At 35.4% G+C, this 20,224-nt stretch overlaps 1 protein-coding gene across 3 annotated transcripts in view; it reads right to left on the bottom strand.

Moving 5' to 3' along the window:
* Positions 1-3,091: 3,091 nt before the first annotated feature.
* LOC136025138 (charged multivesicular body protein 1B1-like) overlaps positions 3,092-20,224 on the bottom strand; it is a 40,491-nt gene continuing 23,358 nt past the window's right edge. For all 3 annotated transcript variants that reach the window (XM_065700890.1, XM_065700898.1, XM_065700906.1), the window contains exons 4-6: positions 11,762-11,982; positions 7,677-7,799; positions 3,092-3,336 (exon numbers count right to left, since the gene is read on the bottom strand). In XM_065700890.1, the coding sequence (XP_065556962.1) occupies positions 7,688-7,799; positions 11,762-11,982 (333 nt within the window). In that variant the 3' untranslated portion in view covers positions 3,092-3,336; positions 7,677-7,687. The remainder of the gene's footprint in view (positions 3,337-7,676; positions 7,800-11,761; positions 11,983-20,224) is intronic.

Here is a 20,224-nt window from a genome sequence, read left to right as displayed (position 1 = left end):
CCTTTTTGGTCTTTTTTAAAGTTCCCTCCTCATTTTCTGAAAGTTTCAATTTAGTTCTTTCAGCCGTTTCTGAAATATTCCTGATACACCCTTTTGAAAACCTACATGCACTAAGTGTGTCTTGACTTAGCCCTTCGTTCCCCTCAGCAGTCCTTGAAAGTTCCGCAATAATGCCGTTAGCCGTAACAACTGTAGTATCAATATTAGTAATAGTAGAACTACTACTACTAGTAGTAGTACCATGCAATCAGTACGTTTTTATTAGTTCAGCGTGTCCCTTAACATGTCCTGAAAGTTCCAACCTAATACTCCAAGCCGTTCCTGAGATATGGCTGATACGCCGTTTAGGAAGCGTGCAAACAAATAGGGTGTTTTGGTAATTCAACATCCCCCTCAGCATATCCTAAGCATTTTTCCTCAACGACTTTAGCCATACTAGTAGGAATATTAACGTTAGCACAAGAAGTTACTGCAGTATATGGTACCTGTTGGTTGTTTCAACATCTACCTCAACACGCACTGAAAGTTTCAACTCTAAGCTGTTCCTGGGATAAGCCTTTTATGCCCTTTTAAAAATCTGAATCGATATAGTGTCATTTTATTTAGTTTCAGATCCTTCTTAACATTCTCATAAAGCTTCACACTAATGTCTACAGTAGTGCTACCAGTAGCAGCAGTAGGAAGCAAATATTTCGTTTAGGTTAGTTCAGCATCCCCCACACAAACCGCTATAAGTTTTAACATTATACTCCAATCTGTTTTATTATATTTTTGGTACGCCCTTTTGACAATCTGCGTGCACACAGTGTGTTTTGATTTAGCTGTGCCTTCTCATACATATTCCTTGAAATTTTCACTTTCATACCAACAACCTTAGTAGTATTAGTAGTCATAGTATGCATATATCGCCTTGTTGTCATTTGAACATCCCTCTCATCATGCCCAGGTACTTTCAATTTAATACTCTAAGCAGTTCCTAAGATATTGTTGACACGTCTTTCCCCCTAAACATTCCCTAAAATTTTCCTCTTATTAATTATGGCCTTAGTAATGCACAGTGTGCACACAGTTTATTTTGGTTTAGCTTAACTTTTCCCCTTCATATTTCCTGAAATTTTCCTTTTCATACCTATAGGCTTAGTGTATTAGTAGTCACAGTAGCAGTAGTACGCATATATCGCCTTGTTGTCAGTTGAACATCCGTCTCATCTTGCCCTGGTACTTTCAACTTAATGCTCTAAGCCGTTCCTAAGATATTGCTGACACGCCTTTCCTTTAAACATTCCCTAAAATTTAAATCTTATTAAGTTTAGCCATAGTAGTGCATAGTGTGCACATACTGTGCTTTGGTTTAGCTGCACTTTCCCCTCCATCCTCCCTGAAATTTTCACTCTCATACCTATAGCCTCAGCGCATTACTTACCAAGTATCGTATTACTAGTGTATTAACTGGAAGTTCCAACTTAATACTCTAAGTCGTTCCTAAGATATTGATGACACGCTCTTTCCCCCCAAATATTCCCATAAATTTTTATGTTATTAAGTTAAGCCTTAGTAGTACACAGTGTGTTTTGGTTTTTCTTAACCAATAAAAAGACTGTGACAATTAAAAACGAATAAAAATTTAGTACAATTTTTTTTCCCCCAGAAGAAGTTTCGGTAAAATTCTAGTTAATTGACTTCCTGCTATCTCAGAAAGGGGTTAGGTTAGGAAAATGAAACTTTCAGGGATGAATCTACAGACTAAAGTATGGCCCGGGAAGGTATTTTGAAGCAACTACCTCCACTCCTTCTCCCTCTAGAGGGCCCTGACCTTTGATGACCTTTAAAAATGTGTGTGATAAAAATGAAACCTTGCAAAATAGATCTTCTTCTTAATTGAAGTACAACAAAATTGTTTTCAGCTTCATAACTTTGCTCAATTCCATTTTATAAGGTTTTAAAGATGTGCAAATACATTTCCTAAATTTTGAAAAAAAAACCCACTGATATGGCTCAAAATTCTACTCAAATAACAGGAATTGCATTTTCAGAACTAAAGGCAGAGAAAAAGCAACTAGTAACTGAAAATTAAGGTAAAATGTTGTTTTGTCAAAATTTCAATAAATATAGACCTGTCATGTAGGCAAATTTCAGGGCCCACTAGAGGGAGAAGGAGTGGAGGTGGGTACTTTAAAATACCTTCCCAGGGCATACTTAAGCCTGTAGATCCATCCCTGAAAGTTTCATTTTCCTAACCTAAACCCTTTCCGAGATAGCAAGAAGTCAATTAATTAGAATTTTACCGAAGTTTCTCAAAGAAATGTAGAGCTATATTAAACCAAGATGAACAATAAAGTCAAATAATTTTTCAAGCATAAAAAAAACACAATAAATAAATAAATGAAACCTAAAACGAACAGAAATCACATTAAATAACTGAATCAAACTCAAAAAGAGCAGAAACTATGAGGAGCAGGGCTGAAGCCCCCGTGGCTTCTAGAGTTCACAACATAGTTTGTACTTTACTGAAAACCAAATACATTTTAAATATTTTCTCTCTTGTAACTTAATTATATGCAATATATGTTTCAGCCCTGCTCCTCTGTTTCTATCTACTCTTTTTGAGCTTGAATTGACTATTTATTTTAACATGTTCGTGTCGGGTTTCATTTATTTATTGGTGGTTCATGGTAGCTTAATGTTTAAAAAATTATCTAACTGTCTTTAATGTATGGTTTAATGTAGCTCTTTTCAATTCTTTGAAAAACTTGTTTTGTGAATTTTTTTTTAATCAATCACAGGCAGCGTATTAGCGCTACCTCAGTAAGAGTAACATACGCGCAATATATATATATATATATATATATATATATATATATATATATATATATATATATATATATATATTCTCTTTTCCGCTCTAGATTTTGACATTTTTTTTAGGGGGGGGGGGTATTTTCAATGAAAAATGTCCGTTGAGGTATTTCTATTGAAAACGGCAACTAAGCCATCCCCCTGGATACTGAAAGATAAAAATCGTCCCTGCATTCTCGTGAATCACGGCCACTGAATATATAATCATGATTTCTTAAAAATAAATAAGAGCATATTCCAAAAACATATCGCATTTAATTCTAATATAGACAAGACAAAACAAAACCATATAATGGAGAAAAGATTTACTATCTATCAAGGGTGGTAAATTTTCCTGAATTATAAAACAAAAAATCAAAATTACGACTTCTTCCGAACGGCTGCAGAAATGCTCGTTTCTAAGACTAAAGCGCAACAGGAGTGGATAAAAATTTCGCATTGGCTACATCAAGAAACATAAAAGGAACGAAATCAGGCAACCTGAAAACACAAAACAGTTTTAAAGTGAATTAGCCAAGCAACTACGGGCTTTTACGCTCATTTGCATATATTCTTAAAGATGATTTTACTCAAATAGGCCAATACAAGATTTAGGCTAATATCCAAAAAACAATCTGGGCTAATAATAAAGAAGAACTAACAAAATACCATGAGGAGACAGCAGGATAAGGGCCTTTACTAGGGTGGAGCTGTAATAGGGAAATAATTTTCCTTGAATAGGCCATAAGAAATTTAGGCTAATATATCTGCAAAGAAGAGTAAATACGGGCGTGTGCTAGATTGGGGGAGGAGGGCAACGCTAGTAGCCCTTTTTTGTCAAATAATATATAGACTAGCATATCAGCAGGAATTAATACAGCCAATTGAATAAAAGTGGGAGGCATTTTCAATGTAAGCTATATTGTCCCATGCCGCTCTTCTGGTACAAAAGTTAAAAGTGCCTAAAATTAAACGAGTCTTCGGTTATAATTGTATTAAATTTGTCAAACGAGGAAAAGAAACAAAAATGGTAAATTAGTCAAATGGTCAAAAATTATAGAAAATTGTTAACTGGAATTTGGTCAGTAGTCAAAAATAGCCATCCTGATCTCTCCGCTTTAAGTGTTTTCCAAGATTTCCGCCCCCCCCCCCATGACGCTGGATACCGGTCGGGATTTAAAATAAGAGATCTGAGTTACGAGGTCCTTCTAAATATGCAATTTCATTAACATCCGATCACGCATTCGTAAGTTAAAAATACCTAATTTTTTCTACATTTCGGGATTAACACCCCCCCCCCCCCTAACTCCCCCAAATAGAGCGGATCCGTTCCAGTTTCGTCAATCACGTATCTAGAACTCCTGCTTATTTTTCCAGCCAAGTTTCATCCCGATCCCTCCACTCTAAGCGTTTTCCAAGATTTTAGATCCCCCCCCAACGTCACCGGATCCGGTCGGGATTTAAAATAAGAGCTCTGAGACACGATATAATTCTAAATATCAAATTTCATTAAGATCCAATCACCCGTTCGTAAGTTAAAATACCTAGTTTTTCTAATTTTTCCGATGTAACCGTCCCCCCCCCCTCCCAGATGGTCGAATCGGAGAAACGATCATTTATAATTTAATCTGGTCTAGTTCCTGATACGCTTGCCGAATTTCATCGTCCTAGCTTACCTGGAAGTGCCTAAACTAGCAAAACCGGGACAGACAGACAGACCGATAGACCGACCGACAGAATTTGCGATCGCTATATGCCACTTGGTAGATACCAAGTGCCATAAAAAGACAGGGCAACGCAAATTATCTGAGTACTAAAAAAAAAAAGAACGACGGATTATGAGAAAAACTCACTCTGATCAAACTTTAAAGTAATATTTACAACACAGGAGCCTAAGCTGACTAAATTATTGTGAAGCTTTTTTTCAAAACAGCAGCAACAGCCATGGAAACACAACCCTATGTGAACATAATGTGAATTAGAAATATTCATTAGCAACATTCACAATATTGGCTCTTGCAAAGATACTGTTCCAAGTGAACATAACGGAGGAGAACCAAAGGAGGCTGACGTCCTTACAAACAACTCAAAAAATGCCTCAAAATATTTACAAAACATCCTTTCAGGTCAATCTTTTTTTTGTAGCTCGTGTGAAGAAGTTAGATTCATAAAATAGCCTTCTTTAAGGGACCTATTCGTATAGTGTATCGTATTTATTGCTGCATCATATTTCATTATTGTGTTGAGCTATCCTTTATTTGATGGCTTGGGCACGTTCTGAGAATGAATGATGATATATTGCCAAAGATTGTCTTTTTTGGCCAACCGTCAAGGGCTAAACAGATCGCAGGTCGACCACAGTTGGGGCGGTAGGATCTCATAAAGAAAGATTTAAGGGAAATAGGATGTCTATATTTGTTACATTTTTTGATGATAATTTTTAACACTATTTAAGCACCCCGACCCCACGTTGCACGTCCTGTCTGAAGGGTTATGATGTCGTGATCGGTACCACGGGTTGGGACAGTCAAATATAGAACCGCATCCCCCTTACTATTTAACTCGGGATTTTTAATCAATTTTATTCATTTACTCATACGTTTCGAGAAACAAAAAAAAAACATAAATTACTTGACCAATACAATTACTCGACAATGCCTGATGCATTGTCGACAATGTTTACTCGGCAAAGCTTGATACACGTTTTGTCAAAATCAGAATAATGAATCTATCATTTTCTGGCCCTTTTACGCTTATGTCATCAAATACTCTTAGAATTATTACTCGAATAATGAATTACTCGAAATTACTCGACAATACTTGATGCACATCAAATACACGTTTTGTCACAATCAGAATACTGAACCTTTCATTTCCCTGTCCTTTTACGCTTATGTCATCAAATACAAGTTTTGTCATAAAATAAGAAAGATTGGTAAAATTCTAGTTAATTGACTTCTTGTTATCTCAGAAAGAGTTTTGGATAGGAAAATGAAACTTTCAGAGATGAATTTAAAGACTAAAGTATGTCCCGGGAAGGCATTTTGAAGCAACTACCTCCACTCCTTCTCCCTCTAGAGGGCCCTGACCTTTGATGACCTTTAAAAATATGTGTGCTATAAAAGTGAAACCTTGCAAAATAGATCTTCTGCTTAATTGAAGTACAACAAAATTGTTTTCAGCCTCATAACTTTGCTCAATTCTATTTTATAAGGTTTTAAAGATATGCAAATACATTTCCTAAATTTCGAAAAAAACATTGATATGGCTCAAGATTCTACTCAAATAACAGGAATTGCATTTTCAGAACTAAAGGCAGATAAAAAGCAACTAGTAACTGAAAATTAAGATAAAATGTTGTTTTGTCAAAATTTCAATAGGTTCAGGCAAACTTCAGGGCCCTCTAGAGGGAGAAGGAGTGGAGGTGGGTACTTTGAAATACCTTCCCGGGACATACTTTAGCCTGTAGACCCATCCCTGAAAGTTTCATTTCCCTGACCAAAACCCTTTCTGAGATAGCAAGAAGTCAATTAACTAGAATTTTTACCGAATTGATTCGTTTACAGACTCAGAGGGTGACACACCTGTGCCACCCAGAGGGTGACCCTGCTGACTCAAGCAGGGTGTATACTTTTTGCCGAAGGAAAATTAGGTAAAGGAAAATAAGGAAAATAAGGAAAATTAGGGTGTATACTTTTTGCCGAAGGAAATCTGTTAAACCCATATACATATTTTTCTATACAGATTTAACTAACGATTCCATATCCTTAACAGAGGGCTTAATTAGTAAGCTGAAATTATATCTGATGGACGCAAATTCAACCCGCGAAAAATATGCAAAACAAATCAGCAAACTATAACCCAGCAAAACTCAACCTATCCAAACTTAACCATTAAAACTGAACCATGTTTCAGCACATCGGAACTTAATCCAAATAAAATTTAACCCAGAAGACAATCGCCCCAGTCGAGTTAACAGTGGAAACGATCATGTCACGGTGAACACTCTTTGTGACAAAAAGAGTTCTTTGTGACAAAAACACTCTTTGTGACAAAAATGCAGGTGAGCTGCATTGAAGGCATGGCGGACTCAGATTTGTAGACATTTAGAGCTGCCTAAAAAATAACAATCTACCAACGATGATAATGATAATAAGATGACATAAAATAATAGTGTCGTTGACAAGAATCTTATTAGCCACCGCAAAATCAATGGTGACATTAACGTCAATGATATTGACAATGTTGATACCGAGAGACCTTTTTTTTTTATTGGCAACGTTATCACCATAATTTTTCTCATTGTAGCTTTCTGAGTTATTATCGTTTTAAAAAATCTGACGTTGTCGTTGCCATTATTTGTCGTTGTCGAAAATGATGGTGGTAAAATGATGGTCATAATGACAGCGACGTTGTCGTAATGATTATCATCACAAGTTCAAAAATGTCTCTTTAAAGTGTAACTAATCTATATCCCTTGCTGCACTTTTTTTTTTATCCATCTATTAGGTCGATTACTCTCCGTAAGGAGGTGTCTAATGGTATATTTTCCCTTTACCCTGCTTCCTATGGCGAACCGTCCAGAAACCGAATTCGGTTTATTTTGTATGGGTTAAGTTAAATCTGGTTAAGTGTTATATTGTCTAAATTTCTTTTGATCTGATTTTTGCAACATAATTTTTACGTGGGTTGAAATTTGTAAGGGCTGAGTTTTTCCGGGTTGAACCTCGTAGTCTGAGATTTGTGGCTTGAGTTTTTCTTAAGTTCAGTCAATAGGGAACCGCAAAATAAATGATATTCAACCACATTGAAAAACAAAAAGATTATATAAATATGTGTACCATTAACATATCTACTGTCTTAATCTTGCCAGTCTTTCCGTCAGCTCATCTTGATCAGGGATTGAGGCAGTCTCTGCTATAGAAGAAGTTTCACCAACAGGAAGTGAGGCTTTAAGATCCAACCTTAAATTAAGACTAAATTAATACTAAATAAAATGAAAGAGAAAACAGCTACATCTTTGCAACCTTCAATGACATTTTCACTAACATCCTAAGCACATTTTAATTTCTCTTTCCTTTTCTCAGGTTTAATTACGTTGTTGATTAGGTAAACATAATTAAGACAAGAAATGGCTTAAGGAAGCCTTAGATGGCTCTTCTAGAAAATTGAAAGTCGCCGGAGAAGTAGAGCAAGTATCAAATGACGTAGCAAATGTATGCCCCTCCCATGTAAAATCACTTAAAAAATTGAGATTAGTGTTCTAAAGACTTTCAAGGAAAACGCTCCATTTTTTTAGGTTTCATACGTAAAATACATTTTTTACGTTTAATACATTTTTTACGTTTTACGTTTACATTGATAAAATGTAACTAAACAACATACAGTGTATGTATGCATGTATACATATTGTGGAAATACCCAACTAATTTACTTTTTGCTTTTTTAATAAGTTTATTGTTTACCACTTTTTTATGTTTCTAATTACCTTTTGAACATTTTATAGGATTTAACTTGTTTCATTTGCTTGAAATTAATTGGCATTTTCAAATACTATACATAATGGCCAATTCTCTGGTTTGAAACGGTGCGAGAAATTCATCTTTGAACCAAAGTTTTTGTATGCAAAAAAGTTGAACGTAATACTTCGATATTTAAACAAATAAGTTTGCTTAATCATCGTTGCTTAAAATTCGTTAAAATTCTTAATTCGTTGCTTAAAAATAAGTAAATTAATTAGTTAAAATTTGGAGCAACAATTATAATCACATTAAATTAAATGAACAGTTGTCATTTAATATGGTTCGACTTTGTCAGTTTATGATCCTATGGATTGCCAAACCGGTTTAAAATAATAAATTTAAAACCTTTACATTAATCAAAGGTTAGAACTTTTAGACTAAACACGATCTCTTGGTAGCCAGCTCCGGAAACTTTTTTATCAAGATAGCTGGTAGGTACTTTAATTGAGTTAATTTCGCTAAATACAGGTTTCCATCGTCCTAAATAAACTGTTTAGAGGTGATTTCAAAAATAATTTCACTTCCACAAGGTAACAAAACATTTTTGCAAATGTTTACAAAACATGTTTAGAAGGATATCGTGTCTTAGAGCTCTTATTTTAAATCCCGACCGGATCTGGTGGCGGGGGCGGGGAGTTGGGAGGGGGAAACCTAAAACTTGGAAAACACTTAGAGTGGAGGGATCGGGATGAAACATGGTGGGAAAAATAAACACAAGTCCTAGATAGATAATTGACATAAACGGAACGGATCCGCTCTCTTTGGGATAATTGGGGGGGGGGGGGGTATTTCTGAAAAATTAAAAAAATAGATATTTTTAACTTACGAACGGGTGATCGGATCTCAATGAAATTTGATATTTAGAAGGATATCGTAGTTCAGAGCTCTTATTTAACCGGATCTGATGACATTGGGGGGGAGTTGGGAGGGGGAAACCTAAAACTTGGAAAACACAGAGTGGAGGGATCGGGATGAAACTTGGTGGGGAAAAAACACGAGTCCCAGATACATGATTGACATAACCAGAACAGATCCGCTCTCTTTGGGGTAGCTGGGAGGGGGGGTTAATTCTGAAAAATTAGAAAAAATGAGGTATTTTTAACTTACGAACGGGTGATTGGACTCAAATGTTGCTGAGGCTACTTTTTAACCAATTCTTACTGTGAAATTATGAAAAATAAATCAAGAATGAAATAGAATTCTGAAGATTTCGTTATTCCAAAACTGATTATTAATAGCCTTTAAGTTGTTTTAAATTTTATTTAGAGCTTCCATAATTGCTTCAAAGTGTGCAATGAGATTGTGGATGTATCTTGACATTTCAAGATTTCATTTTTAAATTTCCCAACTATCCCAAACTTTTCCACAAATAATTAGAATCACCTCACATTGCTCATTTATTAAGCCCGGTTCTTTGGCGTCTCAACTATTCAAACGTTTTCTAATATTATTGTACTTTTTAAAAGCATAGTTCAGAGTACAATAAAATAAAGTCAAGCTATAAAGAGTTATGACCTGTTCTTGCCCAGGTTTCTATGGGAACCAAGCCCTAGAATCAACCCCCTCCCCTTGACGACCCTGCTGAGGGGTATATAAACTTTTTCCTATCCCATTGTTTACGTTCTTGATGTTTTTAATAAGATATTACTGAAAATATTGTCCAACATGTGATTATTTGTCTTACTTGCCCATCTAATTGTTAACTGGAACAATAACAATAACTAAGAATAGAAACATTCGCCACGATCACCCTATTGTTAACAGTTGATTAGAAAAGTATTCAATCTAAAATGACCAGACATCAGTTATCCTAACCCCTCCTACTTTTTGCATTAGCATTTGTACAGGGTTTTAGAGTAGTAACCCTTGTGATACGTCATTATTGCAGCTGAAGCGTCACTCTTCCTACTTGTATCCTCACTCGTCCTACCTTTTGCATTAGCATTTGTACAGGATTTTAGAGTAGTAGCCCTTATAATACGTCATTATTGCAGCTGAAGCGTCACTCGTCCTACCCGTATCCTCACTCCTCCTACTTTTTGCATTAGCATTTGTACAGGGTTTTCGAGTAGTAGCCCTTATATTTCGTCATTATTGCAGCTGAAGCGTCACTCGTCCTACCCGTATCCTCACTCCTCCTACTTTTTGCATTAGCATTTGTACAGGATTTTAGAGTAGTAGCCCTTATAATACGTCATTATTTCAGCTGAAGCGTCACTCATCCTACTCGTATCCTCACTCGTCCTACTTTTTGCATTAGCATTTGTACAGGATTTTAGAGTTGTAGCCCTTATAATACGTCATTATTGCAGCTGAAGCGTCACTCGTCCTACTCGTATCCTCACTCGTCCTACTTTTTACATTGGCATTTGTACAGAATTTTAGAGTAGTAGCCCTTATAATATGTCATTATTGCAGCTGAAGCGTCACTCGTCCTACTCGTATCTTCACTCGTCCTACTTTTTGCATTAGCATTTGTACAGGATTTTACAGTAGTAGCCCTTATAATAACTCATTATTGCAGTTGAAGCGTCACTCGCCCTACTCGTATCCTCACTCGTCTTAGTTTTTGCATTAGCATTTGTACAGGATTTTTAGAGTAGTAGCCCTTATAATAAGTCATTATTGCAGCTGAAGCGTCACTCGTCCTACTCGTATCCTCACTCGTCCTACTTTTTGCATTAGCATTTGTACAGGATTTTAGAGTTGTAGCCCTTATAATACGTCATTATTGCAGCTGAAGCGTCACTCGTCCTACTCGTATCCTCACTCGTCCTACTTTTTGCATTGGCATTTGAACAGGGTTTTAGAGTAGTAGCCCTTATAATACGTCATTATTGCAGCTGAAGCGTCACTCGTCCTACTTTTCCATTAGCATTTGTACAGGATTTTGGAGTAGTAGCCCTTATAATATATCATTATTGCAGCTAAAGCGTCACTCGTCCTACTTTCTGCATTAGCATTTGTACAGAATTATAGAGTAGTAGCCCTTATAATATGTCATTATTGCAGCTGAACCATTGAGGACGAGTTTATTTCACTTGTTGGAGCAGCAACTATTCCTCGTGTAACACTGGCTGGTTAAAACTCATTAAAAAGAACAGAATTACGATCCAAGTGCCATCTATCCTCTCACTTTCTAGTAGTCTTTTTAAAAAGTGCTGCAGATAGTTTCTGAATTCAAATGAAAAAAATTTACGCTTAAAGAAAAACAATGTCTCTTCTCGCCATTGTCTATTAAAAAAGAATTGAAATGGTGGGTTAAGAATGATTAAATAGATTATAAGGGATGAAGAATGACGAAATGATCAGATTAATCTCCCAAATAATCCACTCTTGGCACTGGTGGCGTGTAGGGGTACTAGATTTTCCAGTCAAACAAGAAAGATATGAAGTTTACAAACCCTGCTTCGTCGGCGACTTGCATCATCAAACTATCGACATCACTCTGTGGAACAGACACCGTTGTCGTCTGTGACATCGTTCCTTCCATATAACTGCTCTGCACATCCAAATCTTCAAACTGGCTTTCAAATTTGTCCATCAGACCGGAGATTTTCTCCAAATTCATTGATTTCATGGCTGAGTCCATTGATTTCACAACACCGGCCATAGATTGCGTTATCTGAAAATTGAATATTTCGTTATTCAAAATTTGAATGTTAATAATTGGATGTTGAAAAAATGAAATCATCAACTCAATAGCCGAGTCCATTGATTAAATAACAATGACCAGACTACGGTATCTGGAAAAAGAATATACACATGCGAAAACGCAACACAAGTTTCAGTCATAAAGATAATATGTTATATTTCTTGAGCGAGACTGGGACAGGAATTTCACCCTGGTAACTGGATTTCACTCATGACCCATTGAAAAAATACCTGTGCGAGGGTAAATATTCTAGTTTCTATTTCAAATTATTTTCTTCTGCCAAAAACAGTTAGTTTGACAACATGGCCCATGAATAGCGTTACGTACAGATTGGATGTACATAATACAGATGCACGTGCGAGGCCATATACAGGGAGGGCGAGGGTGAGGTTAATAGGTATACCCCCTCCCCCAAAATATTCTTATGGCAAAAATGTAATTGGAATGCATATAAAAAGATCGTTGATGAGTTTTTAAATCTTTTTTTAAACATGGTAATGGTAGATGGTAATAAGCTTACTTAGGCTATGGATGTCTGGTGATTGACTTTCTTAAAACTATAATTTCGACAGGACCTGTGCCTGTCACCATCAGATAGGAATTTGAACCTGATGATGGCAGGCACAGGTTCTGTCAAAATTATCGTTTGAAGAAAATCAATCACCTGAAATCCATAGCTTAGGTAAGCTTATTACCACCTACCATTACTTAGTATAAGAGTCAGGTTGCCTTCAGTGAATATACTTTTTGTAATTGTACCCCCCCCCCCCGGAACAAAAAACCTCGATACATCCTTGTGTAGGCTACATGATTCACATGATAGAACGTACATGATACCGTGCTTTAGCGCTCGAATACTGGATATAATTTTGCAGCATTTGGAAACAAACACACGAAATTTTTCTGAAAAAATAACTTTTTTTTAGCCTTTTGCTGCCCAGGGCATTCTTATTATTTTACCGGCTCTGTTTTTATAGGCCTCAGGCTCTATTTCTTTTCAATTAAATAAAAGCTAAAAGGATAAAGATCCTTCAGATTCAATGATGGAGCACAAGGCGTCAAACCGACGCTTCAGTTACTAGGTCTTTTTTACAAAGCCAGACAGCAAGGCTGTAGCCCATCCTTGCGGCAAGGAATGAACTCTTAGCCCTGTCTATAACAGTTAGGACTGGTTTTTTATGAAAAACAAAGGTCAATTTCGAAAAAGTTCTTTTTTTTGACAAAAGCAGTTCTATTATCTCAGTATCAATGTGCTGGAAAACGATACACAAAGATCTAAAAATTAGCATATATCATGTTTCTACTGAGATTTTAATAAATAACTATCATTTCACTGGATAATAATACTTGGTGTCGCTGATTGTTTTTTGGATTTGCACTTCTTCCCTTGTCCGTTCCCTATACCCTATGCTTTACAATAAAAAAGACAGCAGAGCCCAGTTCAATATCTTTTGAAATAGAAAATTGAATCGGCCAGATAAGTTCCTTATACCCCATACTTTACAATAAAAAAGACAGCAGATTAATGCAGATGGCAATCCTATTCTCTCCTCCTCTCAGAATGTTATCGGTGGGGTTCCACAGGGTAGTGTTCTTGGCCTCACCATGTTTAATATTATCATAAAAGATGCTCCTCTAGCACTTAAAGCAGGATTACTCTATATGCTGATGATTCCAAGGTAATTGGTCGAGCTAGCACTCTTGAGGATACTTCCCTACTTCAGAAAGACCTTGATCTCCTTAGCGTGTGGACGAAATCTTGGCTACTCACTTTCAATGTGTCAAAGTGTCATGTTTTACAGTTTGGGCACAAGAACATCAATACAACTTATTCTCTTTACGGTCAAACCCTTTCTCCAGTGTTGGAAGAACGTGACCTAGGAGTAATTGTCGACAATCATCTTAAATTTAGCATTCATGCAAAGAAGGCAGCAGCATCAGCTAGCTCATCATTAGGGCTCGTAAAAAGAACAATTTCCTCCCGCTCTCCTAAAATTCTAAGCCTTTTGTATAAAGGACTTGTTCGGCCAAGGCTTGAGACAGACATGGTCCTGGGATCCCCCTTTTTCAAAAAAAAGATGCTAAAATTCTCAAAGATGTCCAGAGAAGAGCCACTAAGATGGTGAGTGGACTGCATGAACTCCCTTACCCTACAAGGCTATGCAAGCTGAAACTCCCAACTCTGGTTTATAGAAGAAGATGGGGTGATGCCATTCTGGTTCATAAACTTATTTCAAAATTCAAAGGCACTTCCTGATCTTCTTCCTCTGTTGTCTCGGGACTCTTGTACAAGCGGGCATAACTTACAGTTATCCAGGCATTTCTCCTCAAAGCAGCAATTCACCCATTTTCTTACCAACTGTGTTGCCCACCTCTGGAACAAATTACTGCCTACCATTGCTGCCCAAACCACAGACAGCTTTAAGAACCATCTTGATAACGTATGGTCAACAAAAGAATGGAAATATAACTGCGAAGCACTCGAATCAGCAACATCAAACCACTAGTCAAGTGTACGTATTCAACTATGTGTCATGTATTATCAACTCTGGAGTTTCTACAAGGAAAAATCCTTAGATTGCTCCAAGCGGCAATTTAAGGTAGTTTAATTTAAGAACCCAGTTCAATATCTTTTGAAATAGAAAATTTAATCTTCCAGACAAGTTCCCTATACCCCATGCTTTACACTAAAAAAGATAGCAGAACCCAGTTCAATATCTTTTGAAATAGAAACTTGAATTGGCCAGATAAGAAATATAACATGAGTATTTTATTCATATTTTCCAATATTTATTATATCTCCTCAAAAAACAACTAAGAAGATTTTTTGGGGATGACCTTTTCTGGGGGATTATTCCAGAAGAACAAACCTTGTTTTTTACTGCAGGTTGGTTCTCTCAAAAATGACTACATTGTTGTATCTTAATGCTATTAAATAAAAAAAATTGTTTTTTTTTAACTGAAAGTACGGAGCGACATTAAAACTTAAATTACTCCGTATATGAAATGGGTTGTCCCCTCCTCAACGCCTCGCTCTTTACACTAAAGTTTTTAATTGTTTTAAAAAGTAGAACTGTGGCAAAGAGTCAAACTTTAGCGTAAAGAACGAGAAATTGCGGAGGGGACAATCCATTTCAATTTCTGTTCGTTTTAAGTTTTAATGTCACTCCGTACTTTCAGTAAAAAAAAGTTTTTTTTATTTAATTTCTGAACGTTTTTGAATTAATGCATGTTTGATTTTGGCTCTCAGCACATAAATTATTAAAATGAAATTTGCATATTAATTCTTTTTTGGCTAAATGGCTTTCTCTTAATTTTGATCAGACGATTTTGAGAAATAAGGGATGGGGAAAGAGGCCTAGTTGCCCTCCAATTTTTCGGTTACTTAAAAAGGCAACTAGAACTTTTAATTTTTAACGAACTTTTTATTAGTAAAACATATAGGTAACTTAAGAATTAACTTACTTAACAAACTTTTATATTCTTATGTTTGTATTATGTATGAGGGGGTTTGTCCCCTCGTTAATACCTCGCTCTTTACGCTAAATCTTAAGTTTTGTACCAATTCTTTAAGAATGACCCCTGAATCAGAAAGGCCGTAGAATAAACAGTTGAAATTACTAAAAATACTTTAGCATAAAGAGCGAGGTATTTATCTCCTCCCAAATACATCGCTCTTTATGCTAAAGTATTTTTAAAACCCCTCATATGCGTAATAATCTCTGTTCGTTTTAAGTTTTAATGCTGCTCCTTACTTTCAATTGAAAAGACTTTTTCATGTTTATTTTTTCATTGTTTTTTTATAGTAATGCTAGAAAATCACGCGCCCTTTTCATTGAATTTATCTTCCCCTATGACATATTCCTCCAAGGAAAGATCCTCCCACATAGCCCTCTCCCCTCAAACCCACCCCCAAACCAAACAAATCCCTTGTACCTTGCATCCCAAAAAAAACGTCTGTACACTTCCCAATAACCATTACTGTATGTAAACACTGGTCAAAGTTTGTAACTTGCAGCTCCTCCCCCAGGAACTGTGGGAGAGTAAGTCATCCCCAAAGACATAGTTATTATGGTTTTCGACTATGCGGAACAAAATGCCAATCTCAAAATTTTGATCCGTTGACTTTGGGAAAAATGAGCGTGGGAGGGGGCCTAGGTACCCTCCAATTTTTTGGTCACCTAAAAAGGGCACTAGAACTTTTCATTTCCGTTAGAATGAGCCCTCTTGCAACATTCTAGGACCACTTGGTCGATACGATGACCCTTGAAAAAAAAAAAAAAAAAAATTATTGATTTGTGATTTGTCTTCTGGCAAAAAATACGAAATTCCACGTTTTTGTAGATAGGAGCTTGAAATTTTTGCTATAGGGTTCTCTGATACGCTGAATAAGATGGTGTGATTTTCGTTAAGATTCTATGACTTTTAGGGGGTGTTTCTCCCTATTTTCCAAAATAAGGCAAATTTTCCCAGGCTCGTAACTTTTGATGTCAAAGAATAAATTTGATGAAACTTATATATTTAAAATCAGCATGAAAATATGATTCTTTAGATGTATCTTTTAGCATCAAAATTCCGTTTTTTAGATTTTCGTTTACTATCGAGCCGGGTCGCTCCTTATTACAGTTCGTTACCACGAACTGTTTGACATCGCTCCTTACTTTCAGTTGAAAAAAACTAGTTTTTTTATTTAATTTAAGTAAGAGAATGATGAGTTTACCACTTGGGCAGTAGCCACACTCTTGTTTCTAGTGAAGACACCATTCATCAGAAGTACAACTCCATTTTTTCGGAAAGAACAAGGGAAAAGAACTTTCGGAAAGTTCGGAAAGTTTTTTTTTCATTAATTTTTGCTCGTTTTTTAATTGCAAAAAATCTCAAGTTTTTAAAACACTCCTTATTTCAAATAAGATTTTTTTTTTTTCAACATCAAACTTTCATCAGAGTATCAAAACTAGTATCGAAGTACCAAAGGTCCGAAGTAAAAAAAAAGATCAAAGTTAACAAGGTATAAAAGTAAAAAAGTATCAAAGTAAGACAAGATTTATTCACTATGAAATACACATACAATATTACATTTTAATATAAGGTTTCAATCCCCCAAGAACAAAATCTTTTTTAATTTTTTCACTATAGGTATAAATTTCTAAGTGTTTGGTGTGAGAGGTAGTATACCAGCTAAGATTTGAAACACTAGGTAAGGTGTTTACCAGCTAAAATTGGTAAAACACCAATTTTACTTTGTTTGCACAGGGAAAAGCTATTGGGCTATCTATATTACTTTGTTAATTTTGCCTGGGTGATGAAATTACCAAGTGACAATCCCGCAAGTTCTTGCAGACCTATTCTTCATCGGGTAAAACCCTGCTATCTACAATGAATGATTGGTTATTTTAAGCACCGCAATCAGCAATCCGTATCCCCGATACTAAAAGAGAATCAAACCAAGTACTGAAGAACCAATTTTAGTCTTACTGTGGACAGTAAGTGCTCCATCGATTTTTTTTTAAGTGACGCAGCTTGTGGTGCAGTTTCTCACCCTAAACAAAGAGAATTAATCATTTCTGACCAAAAATAATATATCTATGTAAAAAAGCAGAAACTTATTACTTGTTGTAGACTTTGTCATCCTAAGCCTTCCCTTGCACATAATAATAATAATAATTTATTTTTGACCCGCTACAAAAAATCAAAGCGGAGTATCAATAAAAGAAACAAAACAAACACTACACAAAACAGAAAGAACAAGAAACTAAACCAAACGAGTAAGGCCTCTGTGGGCGGGCAGATACTTATAAGTAGACTGGGTATTTTGCCGGCAAGCTCCGTGAGCCTCGACCCAATATCCGGGAAACTATAAACATATATGAGGCTTCTATTCCTATACCATGGAGGCAGATACAATAGAAAACGGGAAAACCAGAAATAATAAGAACGAATTGAACTGATATCTTTTTTATGAGAAATAGGGTAAATACCAGAAAGAAACAAAACCGAATGATCTGTAAAAACCGAGTATAATTTAGCAAGAGACTTTCTATTGTATCTACATAGTGCCAACTATAGTTTGCTTTCATCTGATGTCCTTTGGCTGATGGCAGCATACTTTGCACTTTCGGGAAATTGCGAATCAGAGCTTCGATTAAATTTGGATAATTTGTTTGAGGAAGTAATTTTATGGTTTTATGCTAATTACCTTACTCTAAATTTTCCTAAGTCCAGTTTTTTTTTTATATTTTCGCGTGTGTCTTAGATTTATCCCCAGTTATCAAAAAATTCACCAGCCAAATGGGATAATTTATAGATCTAAGGATCAATATGTTGTTTTTTTCGGCATTCTTGTTGATAGAACCTTGTCTTTCAAACGTCAAATATATTTGATTAAAATTAAGATATGCAGGAGTCTGTATTTTAAGGCTGGATCAATTTTGAGAATAATTTTTCACTGCTGAATCCGATCTTACGTTTCCTACTGTCCGATAGTATGAATGTCAGCTTTCCTTCACAGTTAAAGCCACTTGCTAAGGTTTACAATAAAATTAGAAACCTTATTAAGGGAACTAATCATTCAGGAGTTATCTCATTACTTGATCTCGAGTCACTATATATTCTTTCATGTGCATGTTTTACTTTTTCTAAGCTTCATGGTGACACCCCTCTTCCCCTAAGTGTTTCGCCATCTTTTACCTTTGATCAGAAAAATTATAATTATTGCAATCCCAAAATCATATTCAAGTTCCTTTTACTCCTTGTACGAGTCAAATTGTGTGGAATAAGTTGCCCGAATCAGCTTGAAGGCTCTGCTCATTTGGTTTGTTGCAATTTTTTATTTTTTTCTTTGGCTTCTTAGAAGTTATATATATATATATATATATATATATATATATATATATATATATATATATATATATATATATATATATATATATATATATATATATATATATATATATATATATATATATATATATATATATATATATATATATATATATATATATATATATATATATATATATAAGTCCGAGTTATATGACTCTGTAGGCTCAGGAAGATTTGACCCAGCTCTAAATGGGTACCTGGAGAAATCTGGGGGAAAACACGAGAAGCGTTGAATGATTTACCCCCAACCACACATTGCGCTCCCGGCCGAAGGCAGAGAAACAGCAAGTCGATAGCTGCTGACCCGCAAAATTGTGGGGCCAGCCCGCAATATTTTTGCACCTAGCACCAGCTAGCACTTTAGCAACTCCTGCATAAGTCCCCTTAACTTGTATTGTATGGCACCATGATTTCTAAGATTTTTTCTGGCATTTTCATTCCTCAGAGATAATTCGCTAATACCATTTGATAAAAGCTATGCTTAAATAGGGGATCATCTGGTCAATGCAGGTAATAAGGATAAAAATGTGAAGGAGTTTACATATTTCTGCTTAATCATTTTTGGCTTGAAATAAAAGCTATAGAAATAAACTAAAAAATAGTAAATTCAGAAAAACTTTTTCGAATAATGAAGGTAAATTTGATTAAATATTAAGAAAAAAGAGAAAATAGTTAGGCCACCTTAGTCGTAGCACTTTATCAAAATGACGTGTTAACATGGAAGTTCATAGATTTTAAGGTATGAAATTAAATTAAAGGAAATTCAGGAATTAAATAAAAAAGGTAAGAAATGAAATTAAGAAATTATAAGATCAATTCCATATGGAGTATTATGCGGTATCTTTTTTTTCTAAATTGATAAATAACTAGATGGTAAGTTATTACAGGTGAAAGAAATGTTCGAAAAACATGATAATCAAATATTATTGTTGTTAGTTTAAGCGGATTTCTCATAATATTCTACGAAATGTAATTAAAAAGACGAGCTTGAACCACTAAAAATTATATAAATTGTTAAGAATTCTAGACAACCTATTCATGATGAAGTAGCACAGTGGCAAAAGAACAAAATAAATCTTAGTTAAAAACAAAATAAAAATATGCAACTTTAGGGCATGAAGCAACAGTTTTAGGCCAAATAGTGTGATAGCTCTCAGAGAGCAAAAAGACTCAGAATTTTGTGACTTTGTGGAAGTTTATTTGAAAGACTTTCAGTTTTAAATGGTGCTTCCCCTTACGGTGGTGCATGGCGTAAATGAAGTAAAGAAAATAACAGTTGTAACTAAAAACAGTGTCACTGGTTTTCTCAATTGTACTAATTCATTTCTTA

Source organism: Artemia franciscana, chromosome 1, assembly GCF_032884065.1.
Source record: "Artemia franciscana chromosome 1, ASM3288406v1, whole genome shotgun sequence".
NCBI lineage: Eukaryota > Metazoa > Arthropoda > Branchiopoda > Anostraca > Artemiidae > Artemia > Artemia franciscana.
Note: the sequence above shows the minus strand (reverse complement) of the source record. Positions and strands in the feature narration are given on the sequence as shown.